The sequence below is a fragment of the Urocitellus parryii genome, chromosome 1 (genome assembly GCF_045843805.1).
Source record: "Urocitellus parryii isolate mUroPar1 chromosome 1, mUroPar1.hap1, whole genome shotgun sequence".
Taxonomy (NCBI): Eukaryota; Metazoa; Chordata; class Mammalia; order Rodentia; family Sciuridae; genus Urocitellus; species Urocitellus parryii.
This window is the reverse complement of record NC_135531.1, coordinates 137,111,642-137,137,487: the sequence shown is the minus strand read 5'-3', so window position 1 is coordinate 137,137,487 and position 25,846 is coordinate 137,111,642. Positions and strand designations below refer to the sequence as shown.

Here is a 25,846-nt window from a genome sequence, read left to right as displayed (position 1 = left end):
TTTTTATTGGTGCATTATAGTTGTACGTAATAGCGGGATGTATTGTTACATATTCATCCATGCCCACAATATAACAAATATAATTTGGCCAAAATCATTCCCCAGTATTACCCCTTTCAACAAAAGGATTTCTTACAGAACAAAAATCTAGAGAGGGCCTGTGAAGGGCTGGAGTTGTAACTCAGTGGTAGAGCCGCTGCTCAGCATGCAGGAGGCATCGGGGAAGATGAGAGGGGAAGGGAAAAAGAAAAGGAAAGGAGAAAACAAAAAGGGGTTAGAATGAAGTCCTTGCTTTAGCCTCACTATTGCGGTAGCGTCCCAATTTCAGAATAATCTATCACTCTCATAAACATAGGCCATGTCAAGGGCAGGGCTGTCCCTCAGAGTCTAGGCCAGTCGCCTTCCCTCTCCGGGCAGCGGAGACCCACAGACGCGGCGCCCGGCTCGGCCACCTGGGTGGCTGCACCGCGGAAGCCCCGCCCGCGCGGCCGGAGGCAAGACCACGCCCCTGCCTGGGGCGCACCCGGCGCGAGGCCGCCCACCGCGTCACCCTCCCCCGGCCCCCGCCTGCCGCACCGTCTGCCGGCGGGGGCGGGGCGAGCCTCGCGGCCCAGGCTCGGAACCCGCCCCGGCCTCGCGCCCTATGTAAGGCAGGCCGCGGCGCCCGGGCCGCGGTGGCGGCGACAGCGGGAGCTCGCGAGCCTCCCGAGTCTGAGGGGGGTCTCCGGTGCGTTCCTCGCTCGCTGGTTCTCTCGGGCGGCGGGTGCGCACACGCCCGCAGCGCCCCGCCCCCGCGCGCCGCGGTGTCCCCAGTGGTCCCCGGGCCGCTGAGGACAACATGCGGGACTACGAGGAGGTGACCGCCTTCCTGGGCGAGTGGGGGCCCTTCCAGCGCCTCATCTTCTTCCTGCTCAGTGCCAGCATCATCCCCAATGGCTTCAACGGTATGTCAGTCGTGTTTCTGACGGGGACCCCGGAGCACCACTGCCGTGTGCCGGACACCGCGAATCTGAGCAGCGCGTGGCGCAACCACAGTATCCCGCTGGTGCTGCAGGACGATCGCCAGGTGCCCCACAGCTGCCGCCGCTACCGGCTAGCTACCATCTCCAACTTCTCAGCGCTCGGGTTGGAACCGGGACGCGACGTGGACCTGGAGCAGCTGGAGCAGGAGAGCTGCCTGGATGGCTGGGAATTCAGCCAGGACATCTACCTGTCCACCATCGTGACCGAGGTGGGTGGCAGCCCCCCACCAGGGTCTGATGACACAGAGCAGACAGATGTGGTCTTTGAACCCTCCCACCCCCCAGGTGTGCACAGGACGCTGTCACCTTCCCTTCAACACAGGATACCCTGGTGATGAGCATCCTCCAGCCAGGTGGCTTAGGAGTACCTAGGAGTTGACTTCCAGCCAGAGCATGACCCTCACAACAAGAGTGTCAGGCTGGCCCTGAATCCTGATGGCCACATTGGAGATGGAACCAAGAAGGCCCTGGCAGCCCTTGGGGGATGCTCTAAGATGCTGAGTGATCCAGCTTTTCTCTAGATGGTAGTGGAAATGATGAGGAGCGGAGTCAGGACTTGTCACCATTTTGACCTGCCATTTGGCATCTGTTCAGAGAAAAATTGAAATAACTATTCTTTTCAGAACTTTTAAAGTTAAAGGAAGCATATGTAGAAAATTGTCTTCCCTCCACAGTCTGGGCATACCCTGTGAAGAATTGTTTTCCTTTGGCCCATGGGAAGCTGTACCTTTTTAAAGACCCATGCACCTGATGATGTATTCAGTCAAAAATAATTGGCCAGATTTAGTGAAAGCATATAACTAACCCCTGTTCATAGGGACTGAAGGTAGGCAGTACCTTTCTTATTCTCCAGCCCCTTGGGTTTTCCTTTTCGGTAGCTTTATCTGTCCCCAGGTGAACCCATAGTCATTTGATGGTAATGGTGCATGTGGATGTACTTTGAGACTTACTAAGGTAATTACACTAATTCCCTGGAGTCTCAGTAGCACTGAGTAAGCAGGTCAATGAAAAGAGCCCTCCTTGATAGGCTTTGGGCCACTAGGTTCACTGCATGTCAGATTAGGAATTTGTGGTTAAGGAAGGCTTCCTTGAGGAGGTTGCCTCTGAATGAATTCAGAGTGTTCAAATGGCAGTCGCAGGAAAATGTAGCAGGAGGGCAGAGGGAAAGGAATGATGCCAGAAGTCATGGGTCCTGGCCTGGCATCAAACCCTGCTGGAGGCAGGTACTGATATTCCTAGAGCATCAAAAACCCTTACAGGGACTCTGAAGGCCAAGGTCTGTTGCTTCTGAGGGCTGTCACTCTTCAAGGGTAGAGTCTGAGAATTGCCCCAGGAGACTCACTGTGTGCACATATGTGTTTTCTGTGATTATTTAGAAGTTTGACATCGTCAGCACCTATATCTGCTCACTCCATATAAAAGTAAGAGGAATGTGACCTAAGTAAGCCCCACTGGGATTTCTTACCCTACTAGGTGACATCTTTCCAGTAGTGACATCTTTCCAGTGTCCTGAAGCATCACTCCTTGACAAAAGAGTCACTAAGTGGAAGTAGCCTACTGCTTTGTGATCCATGAGTGCACAAAGAATCAGAATTTCAAATTGTCCCAAATTCTGTTTTATACACTCACAAGTGTGTCTGTTATCTCCCCGGAAGCCAGTGAAAACTGTGAAAGCAGAGTCTGTATCTGGGGTTGCAGGCATAGATCACAGAAGGAAGCCAGGCTCCATGATCTAGGAGTTCCTACAAATTCTACTTGTGGTTGCCCAAAGAAAGGGGAGGCCTGAGGTCAGAATCAGGTCAGAATTATTTAAGTCATTTGTTCCTACTTTGTTGTCCCTATCCTACCTTCTCCCCAGAATGGTGATATCACTGATGAGCTAGCTCTCAGTGGCCAGCTATGTGGAATTGTCCTGACCCTTCTGACCCTACTTTGCTGTCAGTGTCAAACTGTTTTATATATGTATGCTTAGACTTCATTTAGCTGTATAAGCAGTTTCGCAAGAGCTATGTGCCCTTTTACCTACTTACAGGTCAGTATTTGCAGGGAGGCAAGATTAATGCTTTACCTCGCTCTTTGTTTGGGATCTGGAATGCTTGACTGGAAGTTCAAGGCTGCTGGTTTCTCTTAAGGGAATAGTCACTATTGGAAGCTGCTTCATCAACATTCTGATGACTTGTTCTAAGGCTCATTATCTTTCAACCCAGACAGGCCTGCTGACTGCTGCAGCTAGTCCCATGCTTGCTAATGTCTCCAAGCCTGCCCTCTGACCCAAAGGAAACATAGAGGTGTTTGTAATACACTAGTATTGAGTATCTATTCATATTTGATAGACAACTAAAACCTCAGCTCTTCTTTTTTTCTTTTTTCAAGTTACAGTCCAACTTTGCATCTCCCTTATCTCCACACAGTATTGAATGCAGGGGAAATTTCCATTTGGGAAAGTTTTTACAGAATAGTTTAATGAATAATTTAAGAAATCTGAAATTTAAGAACTAAGAAAAATGGCTAGTTTAATTCATAGAAGGGAAACTTGGAAGAAGCCAAAAGGACTGACTAGAATGTTTTAAAAGAAAAGTGAGCGATTCTCCACCCCATTGACTAGAGCTTGGTGTTGTGTGTATCTGGATCAAGGCATTAGGATGAGCAGAAAGAAGGGGACACTATGAAGTGAAAGAGATTTATGCACCCATGTTTCATGAGTGTTTTAATGATACACATACTTCTAGCAGACCCTTCTTCTGGCCCCTCAATCATCCAGCTCACCTTTCAGTGCTTCTCAAACCAGGGCTGTCCCCTTCCTCTGGGAACTGGGTTAATTTTTCAGGCTGCAGGGCCTACCTGTTCTTTGATTTCAACACAGCCCAAAACAACCTGCAGGCAGAAAGTGTCTTTGAGAAACTTCTAAAATTTCTGGCACCTACAAGTTGGGGCTCCTTCAGCTGAGAACTGGCAGTCCTCTGCATCACCTTGCTCCCTTCATGTCCCTCCTCTCCAGAAACCCCAGGGCCCAATCCTTGGCAGGACTCTGACTCACTTTCTTTTTTCCTGAATTAGCTTTTCTTTCAGTCTTGTTTCATGCCTAGATGGTCTTGGGAGATGGGAGAGCCCCCACTGTTATCCACAAGCCTATGTGGACAAAAAACCCAGCACCCTGGGAAGCTGGGCCAGACTGATTCTAGGTTGGAAAGACCAGAGAGAGAGAGAGACCTGAAACCTGTGCCTTTGCTGCACTTTCTTAGGGGAAGCACAGAACCTTACCCATGCCTTTACCAGCCCTATGGCAAACCTGAGAAGCCACTTGCTAGACCCCGTGTTCTCCCCAACCCCCAGCAATTAATCATAGTGGACCCATCTGGCCATGAGTGGTCAGACTGAGCCCCTTCTCTAGCTAGCTCAGAACTATCAACCTGGGTCCAGGTTCTGAGAGTTGACAGGCAAGGGGGTCAGGAAACAAAAGAATTTATTGTAGAGATTGAAATGTAGGGTTCATTTGGACTTTGAGGAGACAAGACCTAGGACCAAGCTCAAAGAATACTATGATGTTGGCAGCCCTTTTATTTGTCCATTTGCTCATTCACTCATGTACCAAACAGTTCATGAGCTACTCCTCCACAGAGGGCATCACCACCAGGCATTGTAGAGGATATGGTAGCAAATACTTTTTTGTCTTTGCCCTGATGGCCAAGGGGCAAGGATCTAGTATTAATTTATTTTTTAAAAACAAAGTCTCTCTATGTTTCCCAGGCTGGTCTCAAACCCATGGGCCCAAATCATCCTTCTGCCTCCATGTCCTAAGTAGCTGGGACTACAGGCTTGTGCCATGATACCTGGCAAGGATCCACCATTAATTTCAGTGGGAGGCAGGACAAGAATACGTGGTCTTTTGTAACACACGGTGCCTACCAGTGTGCTTGACCATTGATGCGCTCAGCCTAGGTACATCTCAGGGAAGAATATTCACCTTATGGGCACAGACCCTATCTCTTTTCCCTTCCAGCAAGTTCAGAGGTAAGAACATTTAGTCCCAGGGAACTATGTTATTTCTGTACATCCCATAATTGAGAAGCAATGCCAGTTACATACAAGGTACAAGAGATGCAGTTCTCCCTCTCATAAAAAGTTTAACAGCTTGAGGCATACATTTATAAAGAAAATGAAATATCTAAAGTGCACAACTTGAAAAGCTCGGACACATACATATATATAACTCTGAAGCCATCATTGCTAGAAAGGCTCAGTTCTGACCAGGAAGAACAGCAAGTCTAGGCCCCTCACCAAAGTTGCTCCCAGATTCTTTCAAGTTGGACCTGCTTTCCCAGCCCACCCAGCTGAGGGGTAATGATGCTAGACTTGGGTCCCAAATCTCAAATCCACACATTCTGTCTGAACATTGACACTTGTTGCTATCAGCCAATACAGCCCATCCCACGAGCCAAGTAGAGACATCAAAAAGCTGTTCTATAGCTGATTTAGGTAGTTGGGGAGCTCAGTATAGAATACTATGTTCCTTCACAGACACATTACTTAGCCTAGACTCTGTTGGCTTCTTACCCCCTCCCCACTCCCAGGAGGATTCAGACCATGTCCTAGAGTCCACTGAAGTCTGTCTGGTGGTTGGCAGGTAAGTGAATGGATTGATTGGCTGGTTGGTGGGACCAACTTCATGCCTGCTCTTTGTGTTCATTTTTGAGACCTATCACCTTTCCTGACCCTACTCACAGATCCCCCTGTGGTCACTAAGAAAGAGACTTTAAAGTAAGTTGGCTTCCAGAGAGCCCAAAGCCAGACTCTGAGAGTTGTCAAGGGCACTCAGTGGTGGTTAGAGGGCACTGTAACTTACGCACTTGCCTTGACCTAGGACAGGCTGTACCAAGGGGAGGAGGGGGAATGAGGAGCCTGAGATGCTCCAGGCCAATCCCAAGATGTCTGTGTTCATCCTGTCCTTTGAAGAGCCGTCTGCCCTGGGTTCGGGTGTCCCCCAGCCTTGCTAGTCTTATATTCTTGGGAAACCTGTTTTGTGGAGACCCACCTGGGGTCTACAACACCAGAACTCACTGCAGAAGCCTGTGACATCTCTAGTCTATCTTAGCTGAATCACTCCCAAGTTCTTGTGGTAGACCTGTTGAGAAATAGCTGTTGGCTTTGAATCCTTCTTTTCATCTTTGTTGTTTCAAAAGTAACATCCCAGCATACTCAGTATCCATAATCTGACTCCTGAAGTTTAGAGGCTGGCACCCTGTCATGACTCCCTCAGCTTTGTCTCCCCACTAGTCCCAGTTTTGGCTTTAGCAGCCATGGGTGATTGGACCTGCCCTAGGACACTCTTCTACCTGCCAGAGAGATGACATCACTGAGGTACACAGGTGGGAAGGCTGTAGCATCCTGAGCATTCTAGTCTAGGTACTCAGGGTCCTTGACTCCTGCTAGGCTTCCTCCACATCTGGGTGTTCACTGACCCCAGTTCTTCCCTGGGTTGGGAATCATCACCATACTCAGCCCATCCAGGCAAATGTTTTTCCAAAGTGGAGAGACAGCAGCACCTGGGAGAACCTTGTCACTGCAAGTGTTCTTTGTGCCCAGACATCCAACCCCTCTGGAGGTGTGCAGAGGCTATGTGCACACACAGCCCAACAGGGCAGAGCAGACTTGCTTCAGCTTCTGTTGCTGACCTGTAAGAGATGCTTTGTTCCAGGATCTATACCTTCCTCCTGTCTTTGTTGGTTACTTGGGAACCAGCAGGCTCCATGGAAGGCAGGCAGTAGCCTAGTGCCAAGCTGGCAAGGGTCTGAATTCCCAGAAGGGTGACCGTGCATGTGAGAAGCCTGCAAAGGTTACTACCATGCGCAGTCTCTGTTCTGAAAACATTTTTCTTGGAACCAAAGTTTTTTGTTTCAGCTTGCTTTCTTCTTTTGGTTCATTAGGCTGGGATAACCTAAAATCTGTGTCTAACTTAATCCCCATGTACTCCTTCCTGCCTGCAGATCTCTTTTCTTGTTCCTAGTAATAATATAGAGGGAGTCACACACTATGTATGGAAACTTGAGCAGCATAGCCTGTTCCCTACCTCAATCTCTTGTCTTACAACAGGAAAGTTTAGGCACAGTATGTGTGTGTGTGTTGTGGGAGGTAGGGTGGACTTGTCTGAGGTTAGACAAGAAGCTAACACTTGAGTGAAACTTACTTAAAACTGGGTTTCCTAACTCCCAGCTCAGAGCTCTCAACTGCAGTTGGGCCTAGTATTGTTGGTGTATAGCATTTGGATTCTAGCTCCAAATGTCAATATAAGGATAGAGGTCATTGGCCCAGGTTGGAAGTGTGAGCAGAGCTAAGGGAGTGGGTCAGATGGTGTACACTGTGCTCAGACCCTTGTAGGATGCTTTGACCTTTAGACTCACTGCTCCCTCACCCCTCCAGTGGCTTGAAGCCCACTGAGTAAAGCATACTCTGCCTCTTCCACAGTCTGGACTCTGTCCACATCTTAGGCATGAGCATAAGAGAACTTGCTACATGAGTTTGGCATTTGGGCAGAATGTTACTCCCTGCCTCTCTTTCTTCCTCAATGGAAGCAAGATAATGGAGCCCAAGCTATGAAAGACAGGATGGGGAGGGAGAGGTCACCTGCTGTCTGCTCTGCTGCTCAAGTGACCATTGCCTGGGTGAGTTTTTACACCAGATCATGCAGGAATGTAGAACATCCTGATTTCATTTTCCAAGAAACCTTAAATTTAAGACCTTTTTTCAAAGAGGTGAGTGATATATCCCTTTGCTCCTCTTTCAGTGGAACCTGGTGTGTGAAGATGACTGGAAGCCCCCGCTTACCATCTCCTTGTTTTTTGTGGGTGTGCTGCTGGGCTCTTTCATTTCTGGGCAGCTCTCAGACAGGTAAGTGTCTGCCCCCTGCAGCTACAGGGCACCATGGCACCAAGCAAGTAGCACGTGCCTGGCCTTGATTTCAGATTGTACTATTCTCTCAGCTGAGGGCCTTATATTTTAAAAGAACAGAAAGCTGTGTCTGGTATAAACTCCATACTAAGTCAAATGGGCTAACATTCTTCGTCCCCTCTCTCTAACTCTTGCCAAGAAAAGAAACCTGATCTATCTAAGCAGAGTGTATCCATGATGCAGTGACCAATTTTTATGCCATGATTCACTTCTGTACTAGCCTGGCTCACTTTCATTGGGTGATTTGGCACTCTGATGTCACTGAGATGGGAGAGGCAAATGTTCTGTCTTGGATATCTGTAGGTGGTACCATGGTGGCTACCTCTGAATTCCCAAGAAAACCAGAATTCTCTGTATAAGGTAAGAGATCTCACCAGCCAGCAGAGGCCCCTTAACTAAGAGGCCTGAGGTTATGCACTTACTATAAGACAAGAAGAACAAATATTTTGTTTACACATTTGTCATAAGCAGGGTATTGGAATAATTCTAAAACTTCTAAAAAATATATTTTTAGTTGTAGTTAGATGAACACAATAACTTTATTTTGTTGATTACATTTTTTTCATATGGTGCTAAGGATCAAACCACAACCCAATTCTAAAACTTTTAACTCAAGGTCCATTCTGGCATAGGGTATCAAAAAAAAAAAAAAAAAAAAAAAAAACACTGAAATATGTGCAAAAAAGGGAGGGAGAAGAGAAATTGCACAGAAGATAGAAGGAGACCCTCATTGTTATACAGAATACATGTATGACGATGTGAGGGGAAAAAAAAGAAGTGTGTCACATTAGATTGGGTAGAGAAAGTGATGGGAGGGGAGGGGAGGGGAGGGGAAGGGGGGAAAGGAAGAACAGCAGAATAAAATAGACATTATTATTGCTGTATGTATATACGTGACTGTATGACCAATGTGATTCTGCAACCTGTACACTCAGAAAAGTGAGAAATCATATCCCATCTGATTCAAATGTATGATATGTCAAGATCATTGTACTATCAGGTGTAACTAAAATTTTTAAAAAAAGAAATATGTGCAAAATATTAGGGACTATCTATAAGCTCCCCCACCCACCAAGGGGTCCATTGTGCTATATTTACTTCTCTGAAGCTTCAGGGTCTGTCACAGAACCCTGAAGTTGAAAACAATGGCCTTCAGCAAGTCCTTGGCCACAGTGCCACAAAGGAAACGCCCACAGAATCAGTGTGTCACCCAGGAAAAAGGTTAACCAGCATCCTCCTGGCTGGTTGGGCTCCCACAGAGAAGTTAAGGATGAGAACATCTTCCCTTAGGGTCAATTCTGCTTTATTTTGTGGCACAAATTCAGGGTAATGTTTTGGCATAATTTGCATTTATGGATTATTGTCAAGTCTTTCCTCATGAAAAATTTATGTGAATTTCTCACGAAATCTATCTTTTCCAAAGTGTCATCTAGTGATTAACTGCAGTTACCAGTAAGCATTAAAGAGTTCAATAGACTATGACCACAGACTGACGATTCTAGCTGGGTCAGAGACACTGGCCCTCGTCCAGGAAAGGCCTTCACTTCTCTACATCTTTTATCTAGTATTAAGCATTGACTAATTATTTATTGGTTTAACAAACATGTGCCCAATACGTGCCACACTCTGTCATAAGTACTATATGGATTATTTTAGAAAACCAAATAATTGTGTCCTAATAACCCCAGGAAGTAGGAACTATCATTATTCCCATTTTATAAGTGGAGAAGTAAAACATGGGTTAGATAATGTATGTGCCCAAGGATATTCAGCAGCAAGGTCAAAGTTAAGCTTTAGACCCAGATAGTCTTGATCCTCCAATTTGTGTGGACTACTGCTCCAAGGCCCTGCTCTCCTAGAACTTACCTTCTAGCAAAGCAGAATGTACCCTACTACTGATGAGAAAATGATTGTTATCCTTGGCCATGGGGAGTGATACCGAGAAGTACAGGGTGCTGCAAAGTGTCTAAAGGGGGAGTCACAGGAGGATTCCCTGAGGAATGAAGCATGCGCTGAGAGTTGAAAGATGAGTAGAAATTAGCTTACTGAAAAGGTAGAGAGAAGAAGGAGCATTTCTGGGCAGGAAGAACAGCATGTACTAAAGCCTAGACAGGAGGCTTAGGAATAGGAAAACAAAAAAACAAACAAAAAAAAAAAGTTCTGTGTGGTAGAAACACACAGAGTGGTATATAAATGAGGGCTCCCAGGCAGGCAGAGTCTGAGTAAAAGATCAAGCACAGCTTAGCACACCATGGTGAGGAGTTTGGGCTTCAGTGACAGAATAGTGTGGTGCTATTGAACGAGTGTAGTGAGCAGATTTGTATTTTTTAAAGATGTGACAACAAGGCTGGCGTTGTGGCTCAGTGGTAGAGTGCTTGCCTAGTATGTGTGAGGCACTGGGTTTGATTCTCAGCACCACATAAAAATAAACAAACTAAATAAAGGTCCATCAAGTTAAAAAAATTTAAAAAGATATGGCAGCCTTGTGGAGGAAGGATTGAAGAGAAGCAGGAGGGATTGTGGAAAGACAAATTAAGAGATTTTTTTCACAGTAGTTCATGCAAAAGATGACGATAGTTTGGCCTAGGGTGTGGGGGTAGAGAGGTAAAGTCAATAAGATTTGGCTAATGAGTGAATGGAAGGGGAGAGGAAGAAGGTTTCTGGCTGCCTAACTAGGTGAAAGATGGTACCCTTCTTTAAGACAGAGAATGCTGGAAGAGAACCATATCTTCTGGAGATGTTGAGTTTAATCAAAACATACCAATTTGGGGGTGACTATGAGACCCCTAAGTGGAGAAATTGAGTATGTGTTTGGATGTATGGGTATGGTGCACCATGAGAGAGGTTCAGGCTGGAGAAGTGTATTTGGGAATTTGTCACATGTAGTTCCCTCATTGGAACCCTAAACATAGACATAAGGGCCAGAGGAGAGTGCAGAGTAAGAAGGGGAGGGTCAGGACCGAGCTTAGGAGATGGGGGAAACTCTCTTGGAGTGGAGTGGCAATTGAGGCTCAGAGGACTTGTGTTAATGTGAACAGGGAGGAGCTAGTTCCCCAAGTTCACAGTGGAAAATTGATGTGTTTTTCTGGATCAACTGTGTCATGGCTGAAGTAGATCTTTATGGGTCATCTTAAGAACCTGCTTACCATGTAACACCATGGTCACCTGAGGAAAGTTTCCAAAAGGTCTACTTCCAAGGAAACAAGGGAATCAAAATTCATGAGTATGTGGAGGATCACCTTAGTCTATAGAGAGGCTAACATACTGCATTTCAAACATTTTTTAAATTTTTGGTAGCAGAACTTTCTTTTAAGTAGAATCAATTAAGTCCAGGAAATAAAATAGTTAAAGTGTGGCTAATCTAACTGTAGCCTCTGCCTTTAGCTCCAAATACTACCCCTTAAGCTTGTCTGTACTCCCAGAGAAGTCCTAGTCCTCTGTGGGATTAATACTTCTGACCTCACCACCTCTAAGCAAGCCAAAGAAATTACCTAAGAGCAATAGAGTCATGCCTTCAACAGTAACTCTTGATATGGGACAAAGGTTTATCCTTCTTTCTGGTGTATGATTAAGTCTGAAGTTCAAGAGCAATTTAAATAATCCTGGGTTGCCAAAGCCTTTTATCTGACATTATTCAGTCATCTTTATGAATCATGAGAGACACAGCACTGAGAAGCACTCATATGTCCTGGTTTTTGTAGAAATGTATGTGTTTACCACTTTGCATACAGCATAAAAGCAAGCTTTTCTAGTTACAGTCCCCAAATGCCAAGGACTGATGCTGCTTAAGAGCTTCCTGGACCTTCTTTTCTCTACCATTTTAGGGAACCTTGGATAGGGAAGTGGGGCAGAGGTTATACCAGTGTGCTGTGTAGTTAGTTTGCTGTCACCTCCCCTCCACTGGTGTGTAGAGCACCTTCATTACAGAACAATGCAGGTGGAAACCCTTCTCCACCGGGGTTTCTCAACCTAGCTCTATTAATGTTTTCAGCCAAATAATTCTTTGTGGTGGGGAGCTTTCCTAGGCTTTTAGATTATTTAGCTACATCTCTGGCCTCTACCCATTAGGTGCTAGTAGCACCCCCTGCCTGAATTGTAACAATCAAAACAACAAACAAACAAACAAACAAAAAACTGTTACATTGAGGGAAAACACCAAATTCTCTTACACAGCTGCAAGGCCTCATGCAGTCTGGTTCCTACTTCCCTCTGAAATCTGGGCATAGATGATGCCAGCCCATGTTTGTTGTGCCCCTCCAGCCACGGTGGTGTGTGTCCTTCTCAGAGTCTATAGTGTTCCCCATGCCACCCCCAGGGCTCCTCAGGATAGAAGGTTTACAATACTCTGGTTCCTGTGACTTTCCTTCATAGCACCTATTAAAAGTTGGTAGATGAAGTGTTGTCGTAGGATATATATTGGTCTCCCTTCAACACCAGACTGAGTATCTTTGAAAGTTTGGTTTCTATACCCTTAATCCCCTGTTTTCAACCAGCTACTTTCCCTTTGGGACTCATCATTGTCCTGTTGTCAGGGAGACCCTCCCCCAATGCCCAGTCCCCAGCCCCACCCCAGTTCTGGATGAGTTCCTTTTTTGAACTTTTGTGGACCTGGGAGCCATTTCTTCAGTGCACTTGTCTGGGTATGTAATTGCATATTCAGCAGTTTGTCTGTTGATGAAAGTGTGACTGATGTTTTCCTCAAGTAAACTATAAGCTCCTCGAGGGTAGAGACAGTGCATCTTTTTTTAAGCAATGTCCCCAGTGCCTAGGACAATAGATACTCAGTACACTCACTGAATAAGGTGGGTGTCAGCTAGTGCCCCATAGATGTAAGCTTCCCATTAGATTGACTCTTCCTCCTATTTGTGATACTCTATTTTAAGTAAACCCACCTAAAACAAAACAAAACATCAACTTGTACTTTTAAAATGAGCATAGATAACAGAAAACTATATCAAACAAATGTGTGACCTAAGGAATTATTCCACAAAAATAATCTTGTAACCCCCATGAAAGCAAGCAATAGAACTTTGTTGTTCATCAAGAAGCCCTGTCCAGGTGCCCCATTTCAATTACAGCACCCTCCCTTACCCATAAGTAACCACTAAACTAACTAGTGTGACTCTTAAAATAACTACTTCCTCATGGAAGAATCCCAAAGACACAATCCCAAATGCCATAATTCCTAAAGTCTAAAATCCTGAAAAAAAATCACAATTTTAAGATTAAAATACTGAATGTTGAAATCCTGAAAGCAGAAATCCCCCCAAATAAGATTCTCATTTAAAAAAAAAATAGACTGTATAAGAGGAGTAGAAAGCTAATTCTAGGGAAGGGATTTTATCTGGGAAGTTTATACAAGATAACTGCATCACATTGGGTAGAAACTTGGTGAAGCATTATTTTGGCTATATCTGAGTGTGTTTCCCAAAGATATTAATGTGTGAGCCTGAGTAGACCAAGAGAAAGATCCATAATTAGGTGCTATTTTGAAATTTTAAACTCCAATAAATTAGAAGATCTAGAAGAATTGGATACATTTCTAGACTAGTACAGACCTGCCAAAATTGAACCAAAAGGATTGTTTATAACTAAACAGACCAATAACAAGTAATGAGATCAAAACAGTAATAATAATAATAATAATAATAATAATAATAATAACAACCCTTCCAACAAAGAAAAGCCCAGGACCAGATGAACTCTAATATGCATTCTCCAAGAACTTTAAAGAGGAGCTAATGCCAATATTCCTGAAATTATTAGAAATAGAAAGGAGCCAATCACTTCCAAATTCATTCTATGAAGCCAGTATCACCCTGATACCCAAACCAAATAAGGCTACATCAAGGAAAGAAAACTACAGACACTACAGGTCAATATTCCTAATAAACTTAGGTACAAAAATTCTCAATGAAATATTAGCAAGTTGTATTCAACAACATATTAAGAAGATTATACATCATGGCCACATTCCAGGGATGCAGGAACGGTTTAACATATGCAAATCAATTAGTAGAATTCATCACATAAGTGGAATCAAGGACAAAAATCACAATAGTCATCTCAATATATGCAGAGAAAGCCTTTGACAAACTTCAGCACCCATTCATGATAAAAACACCCAAGAAACTTGGGCCAGAAGGCACTTACTTCAACATCATAAAGGCTTCATATGACAAACCCAAAGCCAACTTCATGGTGAATGGGAAAAAAACTGAAAGAATTTCTTTTAAAATCTAGAACAAGAGAAGGATGAACATTCTCATCCTCTTATTCTATATAGCACTAGAAATTCTAGCCAGAGAAATTGGGCAAGAGAAGGAAATAAAAGAAAGAAAAATAGGAAGGAAAGAGATCAAATCATCACTGTTTGTAGATGATATGATTCTTTTTAAAACGTCATTGTGAATGCATGATTTAAGCATAATTGATGTGTTTCAGTCCCCTGCTGTCATCATCATAATTGTGGCACTGCCTTTTGAATGACTGTGGTGTCCAGGCTGCACATTGGTTCTGGGAAGTGGGGAGGAGTAACAGCATGGGGACTGGGAACCTGGGACTGTACGGGCACTGGGTACACTGGCAACACTGCCCATAGCCCCTTCTCTTGATGGAACCCCCCCTTCTGCTACCTATCCCAGCTGGTTCTCTATGACTCTCCATTCCTTTCCAGGTTTGGTCGGAAGAATGTGCTGTTCGTGACCATGGGCATGCAGACAGGCTTCAGCTTCCTACAGATCTTCTCAAAGAACTTCGAGATGTTTACTGTGCTGTTTGTCCTTGTAGGCATGGGCCAGATCTCCAACTACGTGGCAGCATTTGTCCTGGGTATGGCCATCAAGTTGGAGTTGAGTACTCGATCCTGTGTTTCACTGTCATCCTACCACCTGCCTTTCTGGAGACAGCTCTGATGTTCCTCAAAGGGAAATGGTCTTTAGCAACACTGGCCAGAGCTTCTTGGTGAACCCAGTTATCAGCAAGGAAACTAAGCCAGACAAGTGACCAGCCTTGGATCCCCAGTGGCACAATAGCCTGACTTCTGATTTCTGGTTCTTTGCTGACCTCCAAGGTGTGGCACCTTGGTCTTGTTAGTCATTTTTGCCATTTTGCTAGAACTCACCAGAAAACATCCTTTTTATAAAGCCTACCACTACCCAGACTGAGGTAGCTGGAGCAAGATGGAGGCATGCCAGGGAATAAGGGCTGTGATGGGTAGGCTTGCTGGGGAAGAGAACTGCCACCTCTGCAGAGCACTGTGGCCAGTGATGTCTGTGGATGAGCATAAATGGGCCTCAGTCACCTTCAGGTTTTGATTCAGAGGACACACTTTAGGATTTTGCTCAGTCCAGCCTGTTTTCACCGAAAAGGTTGTCTGTCTCACTGTTTGGAGAAATCAGACTCCAGCAATAAAATCTTTGAGTTCCTTGGGTTATATTGTTGAAAGGATTATTTTTTCTTTTCACATATAATAGAATATTTTTTCCTCAAAGGATAATAGTCAGCATGTGTGGACTTAGTAATGACTTTGTCTTTAATGGTTTCTTCCTTATATGAGAAATTGAAAGGCGCTAACATGGTATCTTTAGCATATGGCTGAGCAAAGTGGTGACATTTCACAATAGAACAATGGCTAAGGGGCTGAGAGGCCTCAGTGAGGTACTCCCAGAAGTGTGTCAGACTGGACTGGATTCAAATCCATCTCCTCCCTAGGGTTTGGGAACATAGAAATAATTCTGGCTGCCTCCTTGTCTCTATGTTGAAACTGATACCATGGAAGATTAATAAGAAAATGATCCAAATTAAAGTGCTAACTTCTCTCCTCCCTTGTTTTGATCAGGAACTGAAATTCTTGGCAAGTCAATTCGTATTATATTCTCCACGTTAGGAGTATGCATATTTTATGCCTTTGGCTTCATGGTGCTGCCACTGTTTGCTTACTTCATCAGAGACTGGCGGATGCTGCTGCTGGCACTGACTGTGCCCGGAGTGCTGTGTGCTGCGCTCTGGTGGTGAGTATGACCCTGTATTTTCCAGCAGGGTGGCTTCCATCTGGCCTTCACTAGAGGGCAGCAGCAGCCCTCAAATTTGGGCTCCCAGAGACAGGAAGTGTGATTATTGATATTGTTTCAGAGTCTCTCTTCACACTTGGAAGAACCAAAACAAAACAATCCCTAGACATCAATAGACTTGTTCTCAGCCCAGTTCTGGGTTGATCTAAGTGTGGGGAGAAGTAGCTGTGAGAAGCTGGGGTCTAGTGTGACCTCCAGGAAGTTCTCAGACCCCAGAACAACAGAGCCCTGGTTCTGGCTGTGTGTTGCTGGCCTCATCCCTCGGCATGGGGAGATGAGAGAGTGCTCCAAAAGTGATGTCCTCAGGGTGGCCGTGCAGAGGCCATGCAATGTAGACTGGATGGACAGAGAAGAGGCCATTTGTCAGAGTGAAGAGGAATCACCCTTTAGAGTCAGGGAAGATGAGATTACTGGCCCACGAGGAGTGGAGAAGATTTCAGGGCATAGTGGGAAAGAAAATACCTCATCATGGGACCTAGTTATGTCTGTAGGGCTACCTGGTCTTGGTGAGTGCCAAGGCTCCAAGCTACTCTAGGTACAGAGGCCAAGTATGTTGGATAAGTTAGGGGAAGGGGAAGGAGAAAATAGAGATCAATGGGCCAGTGCAGAAGCTTCTGTGGATGCTAGGGACAGGAAATGAATATAGTAGGGTAAGGACTGGCTGAGCCCTCAACAGGAGCCAGGCTTCAAGATCCCATCTTGTACCTGTCTTCTTAGAACCAGCAGGGGGCACCACCACTCTTCATAAATGAAGATGGCCAGCCAGTATAGGAATCCCCTTAGCCTGTGCAGGGCCCTCCAAGTTTTATACACCATAGCCTACCCTGGAGCTCGCACCTCAGGTTTACTGGGTGTGGACCATTTCTTTATTTCTGATTTGTGAACATCGAACACTCTACAAACCTAACTTTGGATCTGAAAACTCATTTCCCACTTCCAGTTATACTATACTGGTCTGTTGGGCAGCTGTTGGGCAGGAGGCCTCACTGAGATTATATTTGAACTTCTAGGTTTATCCCTGAGTCCCCTCGATGGCTCATCTCTCAGGGACGATACAAAGAGGCTGAGGTGATCATTCGCAAAGCTGCCAAAATCAATGGAATTGTTGCACCCTCCACCATCTTTGACCCTAGTGAGGTAAGCACCATGTGGGAACTAGTGGGGGCTACGCTGGTCATGATTTGAGGATGGCAGCACACAGCCCAACTTGAGCCCTACGTCTCCCTGAGACATGCCCTGTTTTAATACTCATTAGTTGAGTAATAGTTTCCAACTGCCTAACATGTTTCTCCTTTCCCATGGTTTTTGGGTTTTCATACATTTTACTTTCTAGGCAATTATATAATAAAATAAATAAAATACATCCTTTATGAGAAATAGACCTTACACAATGTCAGCATTTCAAGAAATCATTGTTTCTCATGCCTAAGGTGATTTGTCATCATAAAGGTAATCCAGCACATAGCATTAAAAAAAAAAAACACAACTAGATTTGCCATTGGCAGTGTTCAGCCTCTTTTCACCCTCAGTGGTTAGTTGTTGCATATCATTTTGAAGCCAGGTCCCTTCTGAAGTCCATCTCTTCCTTCTCCACTTTTCTGCAAACCCTGTTCTCACACACATTCTTGGCTCTGCCTTGTTCCTGGTTCTTGCTTTTCCTTCCTGTTCCCTCTCCCTCTGCCCTTCTGCATCAGACATTTCCCTCAAACTCATGACTACAACAAGAGGTTAGGATCTATAAATGCTGACTGATATGGTTCTGGAATCTGTCTGTGGTCTGACAGGAAGACTAGGGACTGGCTGTGGGAAGAACCTCAAGCAATCATGCTGAAGTGTGAGCAGCCGGTGGGTTAGAGACTCTCGGGACTCAGGATGCAGACTCCAGGCTCAAGAGAGACCAGTTATAAGAGGCCAGTGGCCAACAACAGCCTTGATGGCATCCAGCTTAAGTGGTGGCTTAGCAACAGCTCTCACTCAGCCCGTATTGGAAAGGGCTCTGGAGCAGAGGTTAGGGCAGGAGTGTTTCACAGAAGGCTTTTAAATGAGTTGGCCTTGGTGACTTTTAAGTGAGGAACCAGTCTCTGTGAACCCATGAGCCCCACTGGCATCTCTGAGGAAATGAGGCTATTTCAGGGGATCCTTTAAGTCCAAAGTTGACCTTTTGTTGAACTGCTAACTTGGGAAAAACAAGCTCCAAAGCTGGGTTTGCTTAAGAAAGCAACATCAGTATGTTTAGACATGTGGTTTATTAATGGCCTTGGCTGTGCTGAATTTCATAGGAAGTTACTCTGGGTGAAGCTCAGGTCAATTTTCCTGTTTTTCAATTTGAATTTTTTCCCCCTGGAAGCAGACCAGTAACTACATGGTAGGAGGACTCAAAACATGAATCTTTTTAAAATGTCATATCAATAAACTGCACAGCCAGTTTCTCTCTCTGACCCAGAGGGCAGGGAGCCAGCCTTAGGAAGGAATGCTTAGAGGCCTCCCTGGAATGTGGCCACTGATGGGTGGATGGGGATGGTGCAGCAAGGGAACTGTCTGCTTGGGCCTCCGACTTCACTGGGCTCTTTGAGGAACTGGTCACCTCCCTTTACTCCTCATTTTCATTGTCTTTGTTATTGACAAAGACCTGAGGAAGACTTAGCATCCCAAAATCGTCACTATGCTACTGTTCTTTTCAAGAAAGAAAGATAACACACTCCCTAACTCGTGAGAAGTAAGACAGCTATGATGCCAGGTTTACGTTATGTTACTATATGTTCTGAGTCTTCAACCTTCTTTCCTTCCCATGCCCCCAATCATATTGTCCCTGCAGTTACAAGACCTACGTTCCAAGAAGCAGCAGTCCCACCGCATCCTGGATCTGTTCCGAACTCGAAATATCCGAATAGTCACTATCATGTCCATAATCCTGTGGTGCGTAAGTGAGACATACCTGAGGCTTTGGTAAAGGAAGGCAATCAGCTTCTGGAGGTGGCTCTTGAGCCTCTTATTTGCAGATGTGCCTCAGATCCAAATTGAGACTGTGTCATCAGAAAATGAAAGGGATGTGTCCTGTGATGGATGGAAGAATGGGCATGTCATAATTCTTAATGTGATAGAACCTCAGAAAAAGAGAATGAAAACTGTGGTGGAGGCTGTTTGAGAACTAGGGACCACTGGGGATCTCCCCACGTCCTGAGGTGAATCATTGCTTACTTCGCATCCTTGCTTAGTAGTTGTTGTCCCCTGCTCCCTTCTACCTACTCACAGATAATGTCTGAGCAGGCCAGCTGGGGCTTTTAAGAAGGATCTGAGTGAAGACACATTGTCTTTTAAGGCTACAGAGACGTCTAAGGACTTTCTGGAAATGTAGAAGTGGGATATGCTCCTTCTGGGATGTTCAGAGACTATCCTGGAGTCAGGGCCATGGCCTAAATGTCCTCACCAGATCCCATCTAACAAGGCACTTCATGAAGAGTCAGGAAGGAATGTGTGAGTTACCAGAGACAAGGAACACATCTGAGAGTCTGGATAGCTTTTTTCTCATATCCAGACCCTGGGATTAAAGGAGACTCCAAGCCTCCTGGGTGAATAGTGGTAGGATGGGTGAGGAGGGCAGAGGCAGACTTCATTTCTGCACTCCATTGCAGGCTGATCATTGCAGTGGGCTACTTTGGACGTTCCCTTGATGCTCCTAATTTGCATGGAGACATCTATGAGAACTGCTTTCTTTCGGCGGTGGTTGAAGTCCCAGCATACGTGTTGGCCTGGCTGCTGCTGCAACATGTGCCCCAGCGCTCTTCCATGGCCACTGCTCTCTACCAACCAGCTTTGGGGAGCCCGTCATTTTGCTCACTGGGATGCACTATGAGTCACCCATTTCCAAGGAATGGGCCACGGTCCCCCAGGGCAGGGCACTGCTTCCCAGGTCTGCCTCAAGACAGAACTAGCATGTAGCCTGCACCTTAGACATGCCAACCCATGATGAGTCACCCACTTTTGGTTTACCCAGCCACTCCTCCCTTCTCTAAATTTCCCAGGAACTGTGGACATACTCTTTTCCTTCATGGTAACAGCATAAAGGTCTGGGTCATCAACAGAGAATACTTACTGAGGAGAGGGCCCAGTAAGGGCACAGGAAACAGTGGAGGACATGCAGATGAGAGGCTGTGGCCCCACCATCTCTCTCCCTCTTATCTCCACAGTACAGTGGGGGTGGTGCCAGTTGTCTCTGACCAGGCCCTTACTGGCTGGTCACCACCAATCATCTGCTGGGGGTCTTTCTCCAAATGTTTTATCTAATGATGCACTTTATTGATATTATCTTTCCAATCCTGTCTCTCCTGACTTGGTGTCTACTGTCTTACTCATTCCCTAGCTCCTTCTGCAGTTGCTAGGTTTGGAGAGGTTCACAGAATAGGGAAATAGGCTTTTCTAAAGTCTTCATCTCAGGGGTTTTGAGGCTGAAATACAGGCTGGAATATTTCTTTTATTGAGGTAAATCTGGTCCTTTGGCTGGGACCCTTGGTATTTGGCATACTCTCAAAATACATGAAACAGGAACTTACCATTGTACCACTTGGGCTGGGGGGAGTTATCTTTTCTTCTGCAAAGTAAGGTTTGGGGTTAAATCTACTGCTGCCTTCCTAGTCTCTGCTTAGGGTAGTTTGGAACGTCCTGAAGTAATTGCATTTTTCAAGTTGTGCAGGTGGGAGAGTGGATACTGCTTCTCCAGCTTTCTTCTGCACTCCATTGCAGGCTGACCATTGCAGTGGGCTACTTTGGACTTTCCCTTGATACTCCTAACTTGCATGGAGACATCTATGTAAACTGCTTTCTTTCGGCGGTGGTTGAAGTCCCAGCATACGTGTTAGCCTGGCTGCTGCTACAACATGTGCCCCGGCGCTATTCCATGGCCAGTGCTCTCTTCCTGGGTGGCAGTGTCCTTCTCTTCGTGCAGCTGGTGCCCCCAGGTAGGGAACATATGCATCAGCAGTCTCGGGTCTTCATTGAGTCACCCACTCTCTACCAGACTACCTTCCTTAGTTAATTCAGAGAATAAAAGGAAGCCCATCACAGATCCCCTGCATATATGCATCCTTAACCTGAAAATCAATAAAAAGTACCTAGTGAGACCAGAACATTCTTTATGGCCAGGAATTTGAAGGGATGGGAAGGAACACCCATTGAAGCTGTTGGTTAATTTTACTCTAAATCCAGGTTAATGTGTTTATATTCATTTTCCTCTCCAGAATGGTGGGGGGGGGGGCATCCCCATTACGTTTCCCAGCCCTGCTTTATTTATTCAACCAATGCTGTGGAGCACATACTGTGGGCTAGGCACTGGGCTTGGTACTAATGATACAGATGTAAACTAGTGTCCTCAGGAAGCCCACATCCTAGTTGAGAAAACATAAAAGGCTCTTTATTCTTCAGATTGTCTTACCTCCTATGAATAAAAATATAGTGGGGAGCTAGTTTACATAAGAGTGGTCATGAACAGCTGCCTAAACAGGGCGCAGTTCAGCTATAAGAAAGTCCAGGAGAACATTTCAGGAAGAAGAGACAAGCAAAGACGGGCGTGCTTGAGCCAACTAGTGAGAACTGAGAGGGAGAGAGGAAGAGGAGGCCCCAGAGGTCATGGTTAGGATTTTCTAAAATTGTCTTCATATCCCACAGATTGGTGGGAGGAGCCCTTTCTGACCCATTTTAGGAGAGTCAGTGGGCCCTCATCTGTCCATCGCTATGCCTGGAGTCCTCAGTGCACCCATGGGTTTGGGATCCTCTGGTAGTCACTTTAGGTCCCATCAGGCTGGGAACCTTCTGCATAGGAGCAGAGAATGTATTGTGGAGCCCCGGAATGGATGTAGAGGTTCAGATCTGAGCTCAGAGGGACCCTCATGTCTCCTTGTTTAGATAGCAAGAAGGATAGATTGGAGTATCATCCCAAAGTTCAGATGGTTTTTAAATGTTTTTGAGGTCTGAGTAGAATGAAACCATGAAATGAGTTAGAGTTGAGTTCTCCACTTATCTAGAATCATTAGTTAATTTTGCAGCGCCTGCAGTCTGAAGTTCTGGGGTGACAGAACAGACAGCTCCCCAACAGACATGTCCATAATGACTTCTGCACTAGAAGGCAGGTCGATTGGGCTGTGAAGAGCTTAATCTGGTGGTTTCTAAGTTGAGGACAGTGTATATCCACATAGTTGTAGGTCCCCAGTCTCCTTTCAATAACCACCTTGGGATGAAATCTTGGGTATGGCCCCTTATCTCAGGAAGTTATAGAAACTGACCCCAAGGCAAAAAAGGAAATGGAACTCTCAACAGCAGCATAGCCTAAGTTGGTGTCTACTTTCTTTCCTTTGCCCCTCCAGACTTGTATTACTTGGCTACAGTCCTGGTGATGATAGGGAAGTTTGGCATCACTTCTGCCTTCTCCATGGTCTACGTGTACACAGCTGAGCTATACCCCACAGTGGTCAGAAACATGGGTGTGGGAGTCAGCTCCACAGCATCCCGCCTGGGCAGCATCCTGTCTCCCTACTTTGTTTACCTTGGTAAGTTCCCTGGGCCAAGGGCACACTGGAGTGATGGGACAGAAGCATTAATTGGCTTTAATGTGAGCTGGAGATGGCTTGCTCACAGGAAAACAAGCACACAGAGCACATGGGATCCATCCAGTATGGATCTGTGGTTGGGGAGGGGTCATGTCCCAGGGCACTGTGGGGGAAGCTCTCACTTCCAAACAGAAAACTACCTATAGAGTAGCTAAAAAATGGATGAGAAAGAGGAGTTTGCTTCTGTTTTGGTCACATAGGCCCTCCATCAGAGAGCATAATTTCTTTATCCTAAGAATCGTCAGAAAAGTTTAGGGAGCCAGAGTACTTAACTGGGGATGTTTCTTCTTGGGATCAGGAAAGATGAAGGGAAAGATGTTCATTCAAGGAGTGTGATACACTGAGGATTATTGTAGCTTGGAGCACTTAACACAGGCTTGTGTCACTTTATGTGGCTGTGCACCAGTTTTCTCTTCCTTAGAATTATTTCCTCATGGCAGCTGCTGTTTCCCTGCACATCCCTAGCCAGCACACCTTTGGAGAGAACTGGCATCTACCCTAAGAATACCCAGAGTGCTCTGTGAGCATGTGGCATAGACCTAATAAGAATAAATTCTTTTTGCCTCACCTGAAGGCAAATCAAACAGGTTGTGGCACATCTGCAGAGGTGGCAGAGTTATTCCTATCCCTGGACAAGTACCTCGTGTTCCTTGGAAACACAGCATTGAGAAATAGACTAATCATCATGGCTTGGCTTCTCTGCTCCCCTGAATCTCTCCCTGGCACCATGGGGGCACGACTGGCCCTCTGAGCATGCCTGTGCCAGCTGTGGGTTCTGAGAGTGTCTAAGTACAAGATTCCAATCTGGCATCTCAGGCTGTGGGAAGGGCCGAGTCCAGCAAGGAAGGTGACCCCTTTACAAGTCCTGGAAGTGAAAAAGAATAGAGGTAGACCAAGTCTCACTGCAGCCTGGGGCTGGGGTTCTGTCTGCTCTGCCACAGGTGCCTATGATCGCTTCCTGCCCTACATTCTCATGGGAAGTCTGACCATCCTGACAGCCATCCTCACCTTGTTCTTCCCAGAAAGCTTTGGCAGCCCTCTCCCCGACACCATTGACCAGATGTTAAGGGTCAAAGGGTAAGGAGCCCTCCTTCCTCACAGTAAGGATGCACTGGGTCTGGGCCTGGTCAGCCCCTTGAAGTGGAGTCCCCAGCAGACTTTCTCTCACAAATACCTTGGGCCAGATTAGCCATCAGAGGGTTATGAATGGAAATAATCTGATCCTGTGTGGACATGTCTCCACACACATTGCCAGGGCAACAGCAGCTTTGGGACAGTGCAGAGACTAGGAGAAAATATCTCAGATCTGCTGTATGATTTTTCTTTCCCAGTGAGGTTATCCTCATTTCTGATGTATTTGTTTGTTTTGAGTCTGATAGGCTTCTGTTTCAGATTTGTTCCTAACATTTGTTTTGCTTATTTTAATAGAATAAAATATAGGCAAACCCCAAGCCAAACAAGAATGTTGAAGGATGGTGAAGAAAGCCCCACAATCCTTAAGAGCACAGCCTTTTAACACAACCTCCAGTGAGAGAGGAACTGAAAAGGAAAGCCTGCATCTTGTCAGAAGTGGCTGTGCAGGCTCCGAGTCCAACAGTGACAAATGCCTTTGCTGTTTATTCTGTTGACCCTGTGTCTGGTTTGCTCGTGGATGAGCATCATACCCACTCACAGGATGCATATATACGATCCTGGATATATACGGTTCCTCCAGGGACACCATGGCTACCTACAGACAACTTGTATAGGTCCTAACTATTACAGTGATAGACATGACACTTCCTAAGAAGCCGATGGCTCACTAGATCCTGTAGGATTTGGAATAATACAAGAGGCATCTGCTAGATATATATTTTAATCTTGGACTACCTGAAAAGGCCCCTGATAAAATGGAGGTCTGAGTTTTCTCCCTTCTTTCCCTACAGGATGAACTTAAGAGGAAAAAAAAATTCCACAGGGGGAGTTTGATTTCTCACCTTTTCTCAGTTACAAAGGACATTAACTGGGATGTTGCATCCCCATGGCAGGGAGGAGCACAGGCTTTAGGGAAATGTAAATGTGATTCAGATGAAGAGTTCTGAGCAGATGCAGAACATGGGCAGGTGATTTGTGACCACACTATGACTGCTGAGCAGGCTTGTTTACATCTGATCAAAGCACTGGGCTTGTCAGGCCCACAAGTCTGCTCTCTGTGTTTTCTACTGCTGTGTAAATCAAGCCTCCTCACCACTAGAGCTTCTTATCTGTGGTTTGAAGGAAGTGTATCAGTGAGAAATCGTCTCCCCTCTCGAAACTGTATTGAGAGGTTTTGTTGTTTTTGTTTGTTTGTTTGTTGTGTCTCCTCCTTCTTAAGTTATTTGCCCTTCAGCAAAGACCTGGGAAAGGCTACTTCTTTAGCTTCCTGGCTTGTGCCCCCAACCACTGTACAAGGCCTTACCAGCCTTAGCCACTAGCACTTCTCTGAGTGCCAAAAAAAAAAAAAAAAAGATGTGATTGTATGTGTTCCTCTTGTGGTACCTAATCATGGGGAAAATTACAAGAAAGAATTGTAAATCACATTCACAATCTTTCAGAGTTGCTCATTTTAGTCACATAACATTATTGGGAGATATTTTGTGTTCAATGTAATTGTCTTTTCTAATTATGTTACCATGGTACTCCTAAAGCATATGTTTCACCTGGTTTTTTTTAAAAAATGTATTTTTGTGAAAGCTACTGAAGTGCCTTGGGAAATAAGAAAGTTTTAATAAATAAAATGATTTTTTAAAATAATAGCAATTACCTACAATCTTGTTTTCCAGAATTTGGTGAGCCCTTGCCACATCAACACCTAACTCTTCTTTCTGTCATTTTGGGATAATTCTGACAATGGTTAAGGATTAGACTATAAGGTTAAGATCTAATCCCTGTGTACTAGAAATCTGTACTTTAGTAACTGTGAACCGCATCAGCCTTCCTACATAGTGTCTTCGCCTGGGTTCCCCTGAGACCAGCATGTCTGTGCAGTTAGATTATCTGGGAACAAGATTCCAGGGAACAGGAGTAAGGGACAGAGGAGAACTGGGAGGGAAGGAGGCCCACACTGGGCTATATTATCAGATTGGCCAGTGCCAAGGGCAGGCGTGTTCCAGTCAGCCAAAACTTCTGAGGAGGACTATAAAATGCACTAAAAACCACCTGTACCATGGACAAAAGAAGGAAGTATTTA

The 25,846-nt window shown here is 45.4% G+C and overlaps 1 protein-coding gene across 4 annotated transcripts; it reads left to right on the top strand.

Moving 5' to 3' along the window:
- Window positions 1–620: 620 nt before the first annotated feature.
- Window positions 621–25,410, top strand: Slc22a5 (solute carrier family 22 member 5). Of its 4 annotated transcripts, none has more exons than XM_026400185.2 (10): window positions 621–1,231; window positions 7,804–7,907; window positions 14,644–14,798; window positions 15,808–15,979; window positions 17,050–17,176; window positions 18,855–18,955; window positions 20,780–20,994; window positions 22,396–22,578; window positions 23,580–23,715; window positions 24,067–25,410. In XM_026400185.2, the coding sequence occupies exons 1-10, from the start codon at window positions 839–841 to the stop codon at window positions 24,152–24,154; spliced, it is 1,674 nt and encodes a 557-aa protein (XP_026255970.1). In that variant the 5' UTR covers window positions 621–838; the 3' UTR covers window positions 24,155–25,410. The 4 variants fall into 4 exon arrangements, with proteins under 4 accessions (XP_026255970.1, XP_026255971.1, XP_026255972.1 ...); XM_026400186.2 differs by having other exon boundaries at window positions 14,644–14,817; window positions 15,917–15,979; XM_026400187.2 differs by having other exon boundaries at window positions 1,142–1,231; window positions 14,757–14,798.
- Window positions 25,411–25,846: the final 436 nt, after the last annotated feature.